This window comes from Rhinolophus hipposideros, assembly GCF_964194185.1.
Source record: "Rhinolophus hipposideros genome assembly, chromosome: 6".
NCBI classification, from domain to species: domain Eukaryota; kingdom Metazoa; phylum Chordata; class Mammalia; order Chiroptera; family Rhinolophidae; genus Rhinolophus; species Rhinolophus hipposideros.
The window spans coordinates 53459639-53475135 of record NC_138052.1 but is presented as its reverse complement, the minus strand read 5'-3'; the positions used below and the strand labels follow the sequence as shown (position 1 = coordinate 53475135).

Here is a 15497-nt window from a genome sequence, read left to right as displayed (position 1 = left end):
TTGGGTGATTCAGTAAATATCCTATGTCCTAATCCGCTGACCTCCTGGTTTGTCGCCTTTCATTTTCAGAACTGGTTAGTACTAGGGTTAACCCAACATCCTGTTTCTAGCAGAAAGATGACTGAACAGTCTTTAGCCAGGCTACAGCCAGAAAGGGTTGAGAGCCTTATGAAATACAACTCAAGGGGTTGAACAAAAATTATTTGAGTAATTCCACTGAAATAGCAAACACTGAATATAGTTGTGTCTCATTTAATCTGATTTGATTAGTCTTGCAGTTACTCCATGAGGTTTTCCAATGGATATATGTATTACATACTCGTATATCCCTATATAAGAAAACAGAGAAAAGTAGAATCTTCACTGAAACATTCTCAAACCCAATTCCCTGTGGCAGCCAGTTCCTCACAGATGTCTCTGTTGTCAACATCAAGTGCCAAGTGGGAAGCTGGCACACCCCCAGGCAGGGCAATGTGGCTATGGTTCAGAAAACTTAATTACTGAATTAAAGGCAGAAACAGCGATCTCCTTGTCTGTGGTCTTAACCTTGATTTTTCACAGGCAACACTTGTAGCTTTTCAGCATCATAGAAAATGAACTCTTAATACAGTCCAAAGAATAACTTAGCCTCCCTTAATCTGGTACCTGGTATAATGGAAAGGGCACTGATTTTAAAAACAGAGAGATGAGGATTCAGATCCTGCTCATCTGTTCAATGGCTATGTAACTTCTGGAAAAATTCTTTACTGTCTCTGAGCTTTGGCTATATTAAAGATGAGAGATGAATCAATGTTAAATGCTTAACTCACTGCCTAGTCACTCAAATGGACTACTACTCTTTGTCACATCCTCTAGCCCACTTGTATTAATTCCACTGGTCTCTCTCTAAATCACAAATACTGGGGGTACCAAAATAATGTATACACATTTTAAGAGATGTTATCTATGTATTACTTTTTGAAGTTGAATTGAATTACGGTAGCTCGTCTTTTGTTACTGTTTTGTTCTCGGTATATATTGAGTATTATGATTTTAATACAGTTTTTTCCTTTATTAAAATGTGTGTACATTTTTTGACACCCTCTGTATATTACAGCTGAAGGCAAGAAATCAAGTTTCATTTTCAAAACATTGTGGTCTTCTTATTACCACCCAGGAAGACATCGATTTCTAGATACCTATTAATCAAATGTTTGCTCTATTTCCCAATATTCCTACAAAGCCATATAAAATTATGATATAGTCCATTCCGGGAAAGGAAAAGTAACCATTAATTCTCTTGGAGATCTAATCTACATTTGTGATTAACTTTGACGGCTAAAGTCACTACTGTCTTCTGAGGGTTAGTTTACAAAGAAAATCTTTTCCTTCTGGTTTGTCAAATGAGACTCAGCTATGTGTATGTATAATTTTCCAAGCAATTTCTGGGCTGATTTTTAGATAACGAAGTCATACCTTTCCATCCACAACAGAAACATTCGCAGCTGGTGAGGATTCAGCTGTGGACGTTGAAGGAAATATGTGAAAACTAGCATCTCTTGGTGACCTCACAATCTCATTCTGCCGATACAATCGATGATGGCGCAGTTTGGAGACCCATCCATCAAACCAGTCCTGGGACTTCACCTAAAACAATAAAGAAGAGAAGATAATGGTGAAACCAGTCTCCTGTTTACCACTGATACAGGCAAGTGATTTCCCCTGGTAGTGGCAGAGAAAGTGTTGAAAAGCAACTTTACCTTCAAATGATAGATGTGCTCTTCTGTGTCAAGGTCTATTCTCCTAGCTTTCTTTTTAATTGACATGACCGAGAGTCCGACATCGATGCTCCCATGGACCTTCCCTTTTTGAATCTGAAATCAAAAGACTGGTAAATAGGCTGGAGGGATGTATGATTTGATATGTTTCTACACTGAAATGAGCTTTAACTTGTAATCTTCAACTTATCTATGGGAAATGGAATACCACACCTCCTTTACAAAGGGAAAATGGTTAAGGTTCTGAGATTAAGGTCCTTAATCTGAGGACAGTGGAAGTTGCCGTGATTTCATACCAATTTCAAGAGGTTAGACTCTTTATGTCTTATTTGTTTTTGGCATAATATATATTATCAATTTTTCATCATTCTAGATTTCATAATTTATATTCCCAAAAAGATGTCTTTAGTGGTTCCTAAAATAACTATGGTCAGTCTTTGACCTACAACCCAGAATATTCCAAATAATCAGCCCAAAGACAGCTGCTAGGGCAGAACTGGGCAGCTGGGGTCAGAGAGCACAGATCAGCCAGCTCTTCCTTCTGGCTACCCTCATCTGACGAAGGACGCACAGCTGGTTCAATGGAAAACATGGGGTCAAAACTGAAAGCCCTCTGTCACTTCCTTTATATCACAGGGCATTTTCCAGTTTTGAGAGCAAACAACTACTTTTTGTATTAAAGAAAAACAATTTAGAATAATTTTAGTGAGCTGGGGTTCCCAAGATAAAAGGATGTATGGTATAAAACAGAAATGAAGTTCGTAAGATAGGTATTAAAAGGACATTGACAAGAGCAAAGGTTGCTTTAAATCTCAAAAAGCACATAAAGCATAGTTTATTAAGATGCAGAGAAAAGCCAATTTGAGTTTTCTCTCCAAGACAGAAAGGATGGTGCTTATTAGCGTGTCACTTCTAGGTGAAGCTCATTTTGAACAACAGACATCAACAACAATGGTTACATTTTCATGCACCAGTTTAAGACTGTACATTAGCGTGAGCGTAAGCATGAAACACACCTTCCATGCACCATGGAAGTTTGGTAACTTGTTAAATCATACAGGCACAGAAATGCACAAGGCTGGTCACCATAGTACAAGCCTGGAAGAACTATGGTTCACTCACTTCAAGCAGAATTCTAAACCAATCTTTGAAACGTATCTTCTGTGCTACTTACATCAAGCGGTGCCTTTGAATACTTTAACATTCCATTATCCAGGACAAAAAAACGCTGCAAGAACCAAACAACCCCAGTTACTATCTTCTGAGTTATCTAAAACATTCACAACTGTGGGTTAATGTTGCTTGGCATGTAGTAATCAATATGTTTGGTCATTTTAATGTATTTTGTTCAGTGCACCTGGCCACAGTCATACACATTAAATGATAAGGAAACCTGAGCTTGAGTTCCATACTATTAACCCAGTAGGGCTCCTTCACACATAATCCAATGGAGATGAACTCTTTTCACCATGGATTTTCTTAATAGGGGTGCAGGTTGGAGAGTGCATCTCAGGGCTGGCAGTTAGACACTCTGAATGCACCACATTGGGATTTTTTTTTTGTAAGTGAGAAATGAGAATAAACTGAGTTCATAGCAATTTTGTAAGAAACTTGAGAATTTTCACCCTGGAGGTAACCTCCTGTATTTCCCTGGATAACATGGAGATTTCCTGAAAATGCTCATGTCTGTTATAGAAGCCAGTGGACTAGATCTACGAATAACGAGTGATCTGGAAAGTTTAAGAGGTAGCCTTAGCAATATGCTTGCCTCTCCACTTAGCAAAATGCTTGGATTTCACTATTAGTGAAACAGATAAAAAATTATTTTTGTACTATATTGAGGGTTGAAAAAGAGAGAGACATATTTTGCGGAATTTTTTTTTTTTTTTGTCTCCTCCAAGATACTCCTGGGTCCAATCCAAATGAATCTAGACATTTTTGTTCCACATACACTCAGGAACTCTCTGCTGTTGATTTCCTTTCTGTGGGCAATTAATAAAAGAACAAACAGTTTCCAGGACCCAAACAATGGGTCCAGTGCCCTTCACTAGTTTCTACAGAGTCAGGGAGTCTTTCTGTTGCTGAAAAATTGCTCTGTTGGGAAGTTTTTATGTGATTCAGGAAGTCTTAGTTGCTGAGGTCACAGGCAGTGAGGCCTGGAAACACCCTGCACAGAACTCACAGAAGGCCACTGTAACCCCTTTGTTACAAGTCATCCCTTTGCAACAAGAAAGCACGGGAAGAAAGAATCTCTACAGCTGTAAAACACTTGATTACTCAATTGTCCATAACCTGGGCATTCAAACGGGCTAATGCTTGAATAAATATCTGCTGGCATTAGAGACCAGGAGAAAGGGCAATACAAGGGAAACTCTCCTATTTATATAGCAAAATGTTCAAAGGCATGGTCCAGAAAGAGTTGCTGTTGAACCACAGCCAGTTTTACTGCAACATGGATTGAAAGTGCTATGGTAAAGTTGGCAATTCAAATCAAATTTATTTCTTTGACTTTTTTGTTCTTCTATTTTTCCATTTCTATCAAAGAATTTTAGCAGGGATAACTGATGGGATCGTTGTGGGGAAAGAGATTAGCAAGGTCATTGATTCGAGGAATTGCAAAGTGGAAAGGTCAGAATGAAAGGCAAAAGTTGATTTTAGGAAGGAATATGGCCAGTTGGCCAAAATCTAAGGAAGAGCAAGGGTGGGGAGAGATGCCTGGCATTGGGATAACATTAGGGTGTGTATCAAGGTTTCTGACGAGTGAGAGGAAATAGTAGTCAGAATCCCCTTTGACCTGTTTTTATTCTATCCTCACAGACAGGGGATTGGGCAACATTCCCATCTGTTAAGTTTTACATTTTCCCTTAGATTACAAAAATATATATTTCCTCAAGGATGTTATAATCCATGACTTTTCTGCTTTAGGCCAATGGGCAGCCGCCACCTGGACACTTGGGACAACAAATCCCTCTGCCCTAAGATGAAATCCATTGGCAGATATGCAAAGCAGATGAACCTGTTCTTCCAATGATTTCAGAGAAGATGCTGACGTATGTCAGAGGACAGACCTCTGAAAATGGAGGACAACTTTCTCCTCCTTAGCATCAGAGAATTCTTGCTACTAGGTGATTGCAACAACGTACTGCAAAATATTTTCTCTGTAATTAAAAGTAGAAAATGGAAAAAGGATGTGGGGTAGACGAGAGAGGAATAAACCATACACTGTAAAGGGTAGTAAACCAACTTACAAGATCAGTGAATTTCCATCTTGAGTTTGCACCAGTATCAATAACTGTAGGAATTTATCCCAAGGAATTAAATAGAAATTCATGTGTAAGGATGTTCATCATGACAGTAAAACATTAGACATATCCTACATTTCCAGCAATAAGGAATTGGTTCAATAATGGTGGGATATACAATATAAACCCATTCAATGGAATACATGCATGCATTTAAAAAATCTCATATTTAGAATATTTAATAAAAACATATTCATACTAATTTAAGTAAAATTTAAGGGAAATTTAACTTAAGTAACATTTAAGGGGAAAAAGCAGAGTAGATAACAATATGGATGACCTGGATTTTAAATATACAAATAAAATATTTCCCCTGCATATAGATATTACAGATCTCAGATTTAAATAGGTATGACAGGTTGCAGCCCATGTGGTTAAAATAAGGCCTTGAAAATTAGTTTTATACATACAACCGTACTCTTGGTTTTCCATCTAATGACACCAAAAAGATCTTTTCTCTTTATAATGATGACCTGAGGGTGAATCCGATGAAAATGTTACCTTGTGCCAGCCTTTTAAAGGCCATTTTCTTTTCTTCAACATAAAGCCTTCATGTTTGTCTGGTCTCTGGACATTTGTTTGGCCTATTTTCAGCCCTTCTATAATTTCCCAGCTGTCAGCTTCCTGAGAGAAAAGAAGAAAAACAAATCATGTGTTTTTGGTGCTTGATGACACACTTAAAACAGATTAAGTAGAAGTTGCTTTTGAAGCACCACTCGACCCACCACAAGTATGAACAACATTCTGGAACAAATTCTAACATCAGACCTAGCTAAATACTTATGACTGAGGCTAAAACTAGTTTCCTGGAAGTATGGAGGTCCACCAGAGACGAGGTGGAGTTGGAGGCAGATGGGATGGAATAGAGCTTCGATTGCTTGAACTCAGAAGGATTAAAATGCAGTTTTTGAGACAGTTCATCTTTGGGAACAGAAGCACTTTAAAGTTTTGAAATAAGACTATTTTCATGATAAATGTTCAATTAGTGTGTGAGCCTGGCTTTCTGTGGAGAAATGGAAAGGCTCCAGTGGTTTACGTGGCTCGTAACCTATTAAGCTGAAGAGCAGCACTGAGGGCACGTTTCCTCTCGGTGAGGCTGTGTACATTTTGGAGTGCACAGAAAACGTGCTGCTCACCAAACACACCAAGAAGTTTGTGCTTTCGAAGACACACAGCCTGAGACAGACACCTTTGGGAGCCTGTGGAAAAAGTGCCAGACTGCAAGGCCAGAAATCTGGGATGCTAAAGTCCATGCTATCACCCTCCTTTGTTAAAAAATCGGCTAAATCCCGGTTTCCTCTTTCAGAAGATATGTTTTGTTCACCTATGGTGTTCACACTTTTTAAATGAGGTGTTAACATTTAAAAATCAGAAGATTTCAGACTTTAAACATCCAAATTTCTAGCATTTTGTGAAAGCCTGGAAGATCTGGCAACACGGGGCCTGCCCTGAAAGAAGAGTGCCCATCTTCAGTTTGCCCCAGCCCGCCTTGGACTTGCTTCTGTGGTAACTGCCTGGCCCTTAACGTCCTAGGTTTTAAAATCTCTGGACCAGGTGATTTCTAAGGGCCCATGCAGCTCTAAAGTAACCATTGACCTAGCAAACACTCATATTCTAGATCTCATGGCATGTGACATAATTTGGAGACAGGAACAACAAGCTCACATCCCATGCACAGCTGCTCCAATCCTGCCCACAGTGCAGGGAAAGAAAATCTCTTAGTGTAACCTGCTCCACTGCCTCAGCTTTGCAAAGCTGGATGCAGCTCATTATCAGGGCACACCCCTCCACAGAAGGCCTCAGCCCAGACTGACTTGGGGAGGTGCCTTCTGAAAGGAGATGTTCTATCAGAAATCATTAGATCACAGAAAAAAAGGCTTCCACAGGAATGGCCGATGGGGTTCCATACAGGGCAGGTGGACATGCTGGCCCACACGTTTGCATAGTGGTGCCCAGAACCTGCTGCAGGGCTGTGAACCTGACAAGGCCCAGAGGCAAAGGTACTATAGCCACATACCGATGTTGGCCGTGACGATAGATAGGGCGAGGGCTCTGTATTTACTATCCATGCCTCTTTTCCCTTTCTTCTCCTTTCATTCCAGAAGCTGCTTGCTCTACGACCAAGTCAAATCTATGTTTAAGTCTGACCCTGTGTAAACGGGTGGAATTTTCACAGAAAGTTATGTTTCCAGGAGATGCGGCTGAACATTGCTTCATTCTAACATCACGAAGTCCAGGAGCTACTCTTCGTTGCTGCAAAGCCCTCTATAGCCAGCATCATGCTTCTGTCCTACAACCCTACAACAACCCCTCCAGCCCCTCAGAGGAAAACTAATCTGAGACCATTGTCATTTCTTCATCTCCTTGGGCATCTCTGAGGAGATGCGGCTAATGAATGAACTGTGTACCTTACAGAAACACACATACCAGTTTTATTTGGCAACATCAAGATTCCTTTAAAAGATCTGTAAAACTAGACATTACTAAAACTGTTTTTTTAATTAAAAAAGGATCTGTAAATTTACCCTTACATTAAGAAAACAACCCCAAATGTGATTTTCTACTTGAAGATTAATTCTGCCAGAAACTGTGATTGATCTCATTAAAGCTGTTAATTAGATTTTTTTAAAAAAATGTTTCTGATGAGACAATTTCAGGCTGTATACCATGTTTTTGGGGACAATACACGGGCAGGTGGTATTATCCCCCAGAGTACAAAGGAAAGTGCTTTGGTATTCTCATTTTTTAAAATTGAATTGCAATTCAACAAGTGAATACTGCTTATGAATAATGTTAGAAAAATAGAAGGAAAAAAGTAGGTTCTCATATAAAGTCCAGTATCTTTGGCTTTCTACTAAAAAAGTAGATAAAAATGATGGATTTTTCTTCCATAAAAATGATGGGTTTCTACTGATTTCTTTTTAAAAGTTTGGTATAATAAGAAACTAAAAGATGAACTCTCCATATATGTGTAAATATGTTCATTAGCACTCTCTCTGTTCTTAGAGAGATATCAGCTGTACTTCATGACACTTCTATTTTTGGAAGTCCCAGCTATGCATAGCATCTCTAAAAGAATAGCATTTTTATTTTTGGTGAGATCTAATTTGAAGTCTGGTGTTCATCATTTATTCTGTGGTGTGTGTGTGTGTGTGTGTGTGTGTGTGTGTGTGTATGATGAATACTCTGAATTACTTGTGAAAATGGAAACATTTAATAAGTACAAATGTGTTTTGAATTTTTTTCTAATTAAACTCAGAATGTAATAACAGCTTATCCCTGTGGAGCTATGGCTATTGATTTCTATCACAAGTCTTTTTTTTTTTCTTTTTCCTTCTTTGGGAGTTTAACTGAAAAGGAAAGAAAAAGGGGTAAGATAGAAAAGGCGAACAGTTAAAATGTATTTCTTAATTATAACTGAGGCAGCTCTGAACAAATAATTCCATTTGCTCCGATGCAGAATTACTAAAGCCAGCGTAAGAAACTGAGAAGAATCCTAGTGTAGTTCTTATAGTTAAATAAGCTGTCAAACTGACAAAGAAGCAAAAGATAAAACCAGAGCAAACAACATTCTCCCTATTTCAGTTATAAATGCTGATGATAATGTTATAAATATGGTGTGTACGAATGAAACATCCCATCTCAGTACTTAGCACAACCCATCTTTAAGCTTAGTACTAGACCAGGTCTATCTTAAGAAATCTAAAATTATTTTCCGAAAATTGAAGAATTTTTTTCCATGATTTCAATTGATACTAATTTTCTGCTTAAAAGTCTCCAGTTTTCATAGGTTTACTTGTCATAGAAACAGTTGAAAGCCCCAACATGATCGTGATCACCTCAGTACTTGACTTGTATCAGATACACAAACGTTTTCATTATTACAGAGGTTTTAAAAATACTTTTGATCTAATAACAATAACTAAAAGCAGAAAGTAACCTAATAACATCCCTAGTCCGTTCATTTAAAAAAAAATAGAGACATCTCCTTTCTCAGTGTTCTACTCTGTGTGAGGGTGGATGGGGGATTTACGTGAAAATGCTTGGGAAGGTGAAAGTACTAAAGAATTTGAACAAATTCTGAGACAGGACTATGTGTACTCCAAACAATGTTCTTTCACCACCAAACAATGCCAGAAAACCCATCTTCTCTCACAGGGGCTGAGAGATGGTGAGATACTATGGTATCTAGAATGGAGAAGACCCTTCAAAAGGTGTGCTATCTATTAACAGAAAACACCACATGAGTATTAGTTCTACAATAAGACCCAAGCGGACAACAGCATGGAGGGGTAACGGGAACTGGATGTTGTTGGTGTCTGCTCCAGACCCTGTATCAGGCCAGTGGACCCGCACTGCCGTAAGCACTGGGAACGCTAAAGCTAATGGGGAATTGCTATTTCCACCAAGATGGGGCTTCACACCTGCGAAATTAATTATGCTGCAACATCTCTCTCACTCATGGCTTTCAAATCCTGAAGGACATAGGGTACAAAGGCTAAGGAAACAAAAAGCCCTCCTTTCCCCCGGGTGAGACCAACTCTGTGGTATAATTCATGCTCCAGAAATCAGGCTGACAGTGGACTCCAGCTGAAACCCCTTCTTGCTTAGCACCACGCCTGCCCTGACCTTTTCCCTCACCCCCTTTCTCCTCAATAAATTACAAGCACCACAAGCCCTGTCACAGGTTGTCCTTCTAGGGAATCAGACAGAAGAGAATGTGAAATAAAGTAATGAATGTGGTAAGTACAGAGACAAGATACACAAGACAGTCTGGGGTTGAGGGTAGACTGGGTAAGGAGATGATGAGCAGCATTTGAAAAAGGGTTCAGGTGGGTCTACCTTAAAAGAGGAGCCAGAGTTTTAGCTAGGTGAAGGAAGAGGAGGGGAGTGGGGAGCATTCAAAGCAGGCCTGGCAGACACTCAGCAGTGGAGGAGAGCAAGAGCAGGGACATTGCAGGGAAATGTGTGAAGGGGGATGTAGCTGGAGCATAAAGTGACATCTAAAGAGACTAGAGAGGTAGCTGGCAGGAGAGGAGGGGCCAAAGCAAGTCTTTTGTGTGTAGCGCTCTATTTGTTGTTTTAATACCAACAACTCTCCTGTGTTTCTGTGTATCATTCTCCAAGTCTCCCTTTCTTTGAGTATCTCTCCCTATCATGGTCTGTTTCCCTCTGTCTGTCACACACTTCCCAGCTATCTGACTCTGGACAACTTACTTACACTCTAAGTTTGTTTCCTTATCGATAAATTGAGAATAGTATCAGTACTCACTTCATTGAGTTGGGGGCTGATTAAGTCTGGGAATATACGTACTAATCCAGTGGTGGGACAAAGTGGGTGCTCAATAAATGTCAGCTACTGTTTCCCTTGCCCCTATATTTACTTATTCTCTCTCCTTTAGCTATCTATTTGAGAGAACGATGTTTCAAAGAGGTTACTAGTTATATTCACCAAATAGACTTTCTCTATTTGTGATTCAACTAGAAATCAGATCATTTTTATTTCTCTCCAAGTTATTTTTTATAGTTTAATAACTCCCCCTTTCCTTAGTTTAGCAGTCTACTCCTGTCTGATAGAATAAAATTTATGGCTTGTACTAGCTCCCAAGTATAAAGAGGTACAATGTATATATTCCACAACACTAGGGTAGTAGAGTGTTCTTTTCTTAAAGTATTCTGTTTAATGAAGAACAAGCACAGTAGAAGGATCAGTTGTGTATATTTAGAAGTTAACCTTTTTTGGAAATAAAGTGCTATTTTTATATTTGAATTCAAAATCCCCAGACATTTCTGTTTTCTGAGTTTCTAGATAAGGGAGCTAGCCCTTTAAAAAATCTCAGAGTCGGGCTAGGAGTAGGGAGGTAGGATGGCATCTCCTTGACTTTTCTTTATGATTTTTGAATTTTAGATATAAATGAATTTAGATGTTTCCCTAGGTGGAAGATGAGCAGGCTGAAGGGGAAGGAACACTGGCTTCCATGAGAGGGAAAAGATCTTAATCAATAATCTGCAGTGTTTCCCTCAGAGCTCACTGCTAGGAAGGCCAGTTGTAAGGATACTGGAACTCTGACTGTACAACAGACCCTCTGGTAGGTTCTAATTTATCTGCAGGTGGGGTAGAGCTTAAGAAGGTCTAAGTTTGAATCCCTGCTCTTCTGCTTAGCAGTTTGTTTTTACTTTGTCTAAGTTACGAACTCTTGGTTTCCATATTGTAAAAATGTAATACTGACATTGCATGGAGCTGTTCATAGGGTTACGGTAAATGGAAAGATGTATTTAAAGGACTCAGCACAGTATGTGGGCAATAATGGCAGCTGTTGGTATTGTTATTATTACCGGACCCACTTTTGTTGTGTGTTTTTTTCCTGTTAGTTTCGTGTAGGAATATTTTCTCATCTCTCCCACAAGGAATGATAATAGTTTCTCTTGCCTCTTTTCCTTAACATGAAGAGAATGCTGGATTTCTGTATGTAACCCTGCAAGTCCCAGCAAAATATACTTTCATCTCTTCTCTCCTTACACAGGGCAGGGAAACCCTACATATTGGAGTCAAAAGGAGTGGAAGAGCTGCACTACAAGGGGAGTCAGCATAAGAGTTATTTACAGTTCAGCTGGAACAGAGCAGGAATCATGTCATCTGAGAAAGCACCACATTTCATCACTGACCTTGGAGACGGGGACTGGTTCCGGTTCTAGTAACTGTCGACTTACAGAGGGTTCGGTGCTGGAGGAAGCAGTCCTCTCCAGTACATGGACACTCTGAAAATAAATGCAAATACAGCCCAGGGTGAGACAACCCACTTCTCATGGGGGTGAGATCACACAGAGCACAGTAAAAACTGTGAGCTATGTTAAAAATGGCAGGTTCCTGAGGAAACTAAAGGCAGAAGCAACAGTCAGAAAAATGTCAGCCCAGGATTTTATTGTCCCTTCTTATCAATTTGCTGCTGAGGTGCTGCTGCAATGCTGGTGTCAGTCTTAGAGAAGGAGTCAGAGCTCACACCAATTTAAAAAAATAACACAGAATACATCTGAACATTTTTACAGCTTTATGGGAGTGATACTCTACTACTTAGACAGTTAGCCTTACATAAAAATATTTGCTCACATTTCCAATATCAACAGAGAGAAAGTTCTACGTCAAAAAGCCCTGAGTCTTAATATCATTTAGCCTAGTTTCTTATAATCCTTGTAAGGTAACTATATTATGTTATCTTATGTTATGTTATATTATATATAATTATATTATAATTATAATTATTATAATTATAGAATCTTAAAATAATTCTTCCGTACACAGAGAAAAAAAAACAATCCATGAAGTAAAATAAACAGTAGATGTCTTATACAAAGACTATAAACAGCAGTCATAGATCAGTAAGATAACATTCCAAGAGAAAAATAGGCAAAGTATTGAACAAGCAACTCATGCAGAACATTTGAAAAGATGTTCACCTCAACCTCAGAAATATTCAAAGACAAGAAAACCAAAATAAGAATGATTTCTTTTTAACCATCAGATTCAAGAATGGATTAGGGTTGGGGGAAAGGGAGTATAAATTGGATATGGTTTATCTAAAGAGAAATTTTGCAATTTTATTAAAAAGTCTTTGGAAAAAGAAGTACATGACTCATTGGTATGCAAATATGTAAGAACAGATATATTTACTAAAGCATTATTTAGTATAGTAGAAAACATCTAACACGTATAAGACTAGTACAAATTTATAAGGAAATACCATGCAGTGATTAAAAATGACACTAAGGATCCATGTTTACTGATACACAACAAATACCCATGATGTTCTATTCAAGAAAAAATAAGGCTGTAAAAAGCACATAGAATATGATGATGTCACACATATACTCAAACTGTATTTCAGAATGTTAACTGTAGCTAACCAAAGGTTGCAGGATTATAGGCAATTTTTAATTTTTTCTTAACATTTTTCTAATTTTTAATAAATAGATATTACTAATGTATTTGGAAAGAATTAAGTTCTTTCTATGGGGGAATGATTCTGAAAGACATCAGAGACACAATTCAGTGTAATTAATTCAGATACAGCCTGAAAATGAAATATAAAGTTTTTACTCTAGTTATTTCATTTTTCAATAGACAGGTTGGTATTTTATTTACTTATCGAGGTCCCTATTTTTGATATCTCGTTGGAAAACTATTAGATTAATATTTGCTCTTTCATGAAGAAAATTATGCTTTGACCTGAGCCAGTTATTCTTTTTTGTACATTGTAAAGCTTTTTGGTTGTTTCTATTACCTTGAATACAAGGGGTCTGATCATAGATTTTAAAAGTCTTACCTGAATGCATTTTTAAGTCATTTATTAGAAAGAGAATAATTGAAGTGAAAGATGTATGAATTGTTCCTATTTTTCCAATTCATGACAAAACAGAAGAAATAAGAAGAGATATTTTGGGACCAAATATCAAGTCAGGCAGGGGATAGCAAAAATTCCTAATCTGACAGCTATAGTGTCCAAGGGCAATTTAAGTGTTAACTGGGATTCTGCTCTTTCCATTCCCAGATGTACTTGAATTCACAGAGAAAAATGATATATGGCTGAGTGCCCACACTGTGTCAGCGCCTTCACAGGGAAAGTCAAAAGCAAAGGTATATGGAATGAAAAACTGGAGGTGTATGTTCAGATCTTAACAGACAAAATGGGAACAAATGCCCTGGGACTGGCATTATTTGCTTGTTCATGTTGATATGTTGGACTGGATCCCATTTAAAACATATCCGCTACATTTTAAAGTTAGATTCATTCTGGGATTATATAATTAGAAACTAAAATGAGAATTTCTGTTATTATTGAAACAAAGATTGTATTACCTTCTTTAGGGATGTAATCATCTCTCCCCCACACACTCTTTCATTTTCTTTTTTTGTGTGTTTTGAAAGGACAAAAGGATTACGCTCATTATATGAAATTTAAATATAACAGAAATATATAAAAGAAAAAGTCAAAATCCCCACCCCACTGCTACTCACCCTCCCACCCCACTAGCTCTGCAGCAGTGGTTCTCAAAAGGTGGTTTAAGACCCTTTCAGGGGGCCTGTGAGATTAAAACTATATTCATATAACACCAAGATATTGTCTGCCTTTTTTATTCGCATTTTCTCACTAGTGTCCAGTGGAGTTTTCCAGAGGATATATAACATGTTTTATTGAAATATATTAAACACAAGCGGATGTAAGAATACAGTTTTCTACTAAGCCAGACATCAGAGAGATTTGCAAAAGTGTAAAACAATACCATTCTTTTCACTAAAACTTGTTTTGGAAATATATTTTAAAGTAAAAAATGCTTTTTAGGCTAACATGTGACAGGTCTATTGTTATTTTTAAATAAATATTTTTAAATTCCATCCATTTTAATTTCTAATATAGTAAATATAGATAGACACAACCCACATAACAAAAGCTCCTTGAAGTCTTCAGTAAGTTTTAAGAGTGTAAAGGGATCCTGAAACCAAAAATTTGAGACTCACTGTTCTAGAAGAACTATTAAAATTTTGTATTTATTATGAAAATGGAGAATTCTGACTTGCATATAAGTTATTCCCTTTCTTATAATGCTTCTTTTGAAGAAAAACATTGTTTTAAAAAAATTAACACATTTTAAAATTTCTTTAAAACTACTTAATCCACCTTAAGCTAAATTATATAAATCTATTCATTAATAACCCCAAACAATCCTGACACATTACACAAACTTGTAAGAAGAAAATAAACCTTGTTTTATATACTCTTCAAATACATCTGAGCAAAACTTACCTAAATCATATAAAGATAAAAAACACACACACATAAAAGTATTTTTCAAATGCATGAGTTGATTTTTCTAAAAAAAGAACCAGGAGCAGTAAAGATACATGGGTGTCACTGTATTACAGAGATAAAATGCTTTCATATTGCCCATACCAGATAAGTAACTTCACAATCTGAGATATATTGCTACAGGAAACAAAAAGCTTCCAAAATACCATTTTTAAAAATCAAGAATTAGAATCAGTTAGAAATCACAGATTTTAGCACCCGTTCTTCTCTCACTATTTAATAGCACATCAAACAAAAAGTTCTGTAAAGTAAATATAATTAAGTAGAAGATCAGAAACTTCCAATGAAATGCATCATTCATTCATTCATTCATTCATTTATTTATTCATTCACTCACGTGTTGGTTCAATTAATGAACAAAATGTTGTCGGGCATTTACACTGTGCTGGGCAGAGATGATAGCGTGTCAGAGAACAAAACTGACAAGAGAATTCCTCCTGTGATATGTATATTCTGGAGAGAAGTCTGATTATACAAAAGACCAAATAAGGCTGAACAAATTTTTGTAAACACATACATCAATGCTGTTCCATGTGGCTACTGCTTAATAACTTTGGTCTGAGCTTCTCTGTCAG

The 15497-nt window shown here is 37.5% G+C and overlaps 1 protein-coding gene across 32 annotated transcripts in view; it reads right to left on the bottom strand.

Annotated features, from left to right (window-relative positions):
* Nucleotides 1-15497, bottom strand: part of OSBPL6 (oxysterol binding protein like 6) — a 184098-nt gene that overhangs the window by 49689 nt on the left and 118912 nt on the right. For 21 of the 32 annotated variants that reach the window (XR_013993572.1, XM_081052485.1, XM_081052487.1 and 18 more), the window contains 5 exons: nt 11726-11818; nt 5561-5683; nt 2932-2985; nt 1740-1853; nt 1456-1626 (listed from right to left, as the gene is read on the bottom strand). Coding sequence is in view for 31 of the 32 variants with exons in the window: in XM_081052485.1 (XP_080908611.1) it covers nt 1456-1626; nt 1740-1853; nt 2932-2985; nt 5561-5683; nt 11726-11818 (555 nt within the window). In the remaining variant the exon portion in view is untranslated. The remainder of the gene's footprint in view (nt 1-1455; nt 1627-1739; nt 1854-2931; nt 2986-5560; nt 5684-11725; nt 11819-15497) is intronic. The other 11 variants (XM_081052483.1, XM_081052484.1, XM_081052462.1 and 8 more) reach the window with 1 other exon arrangement.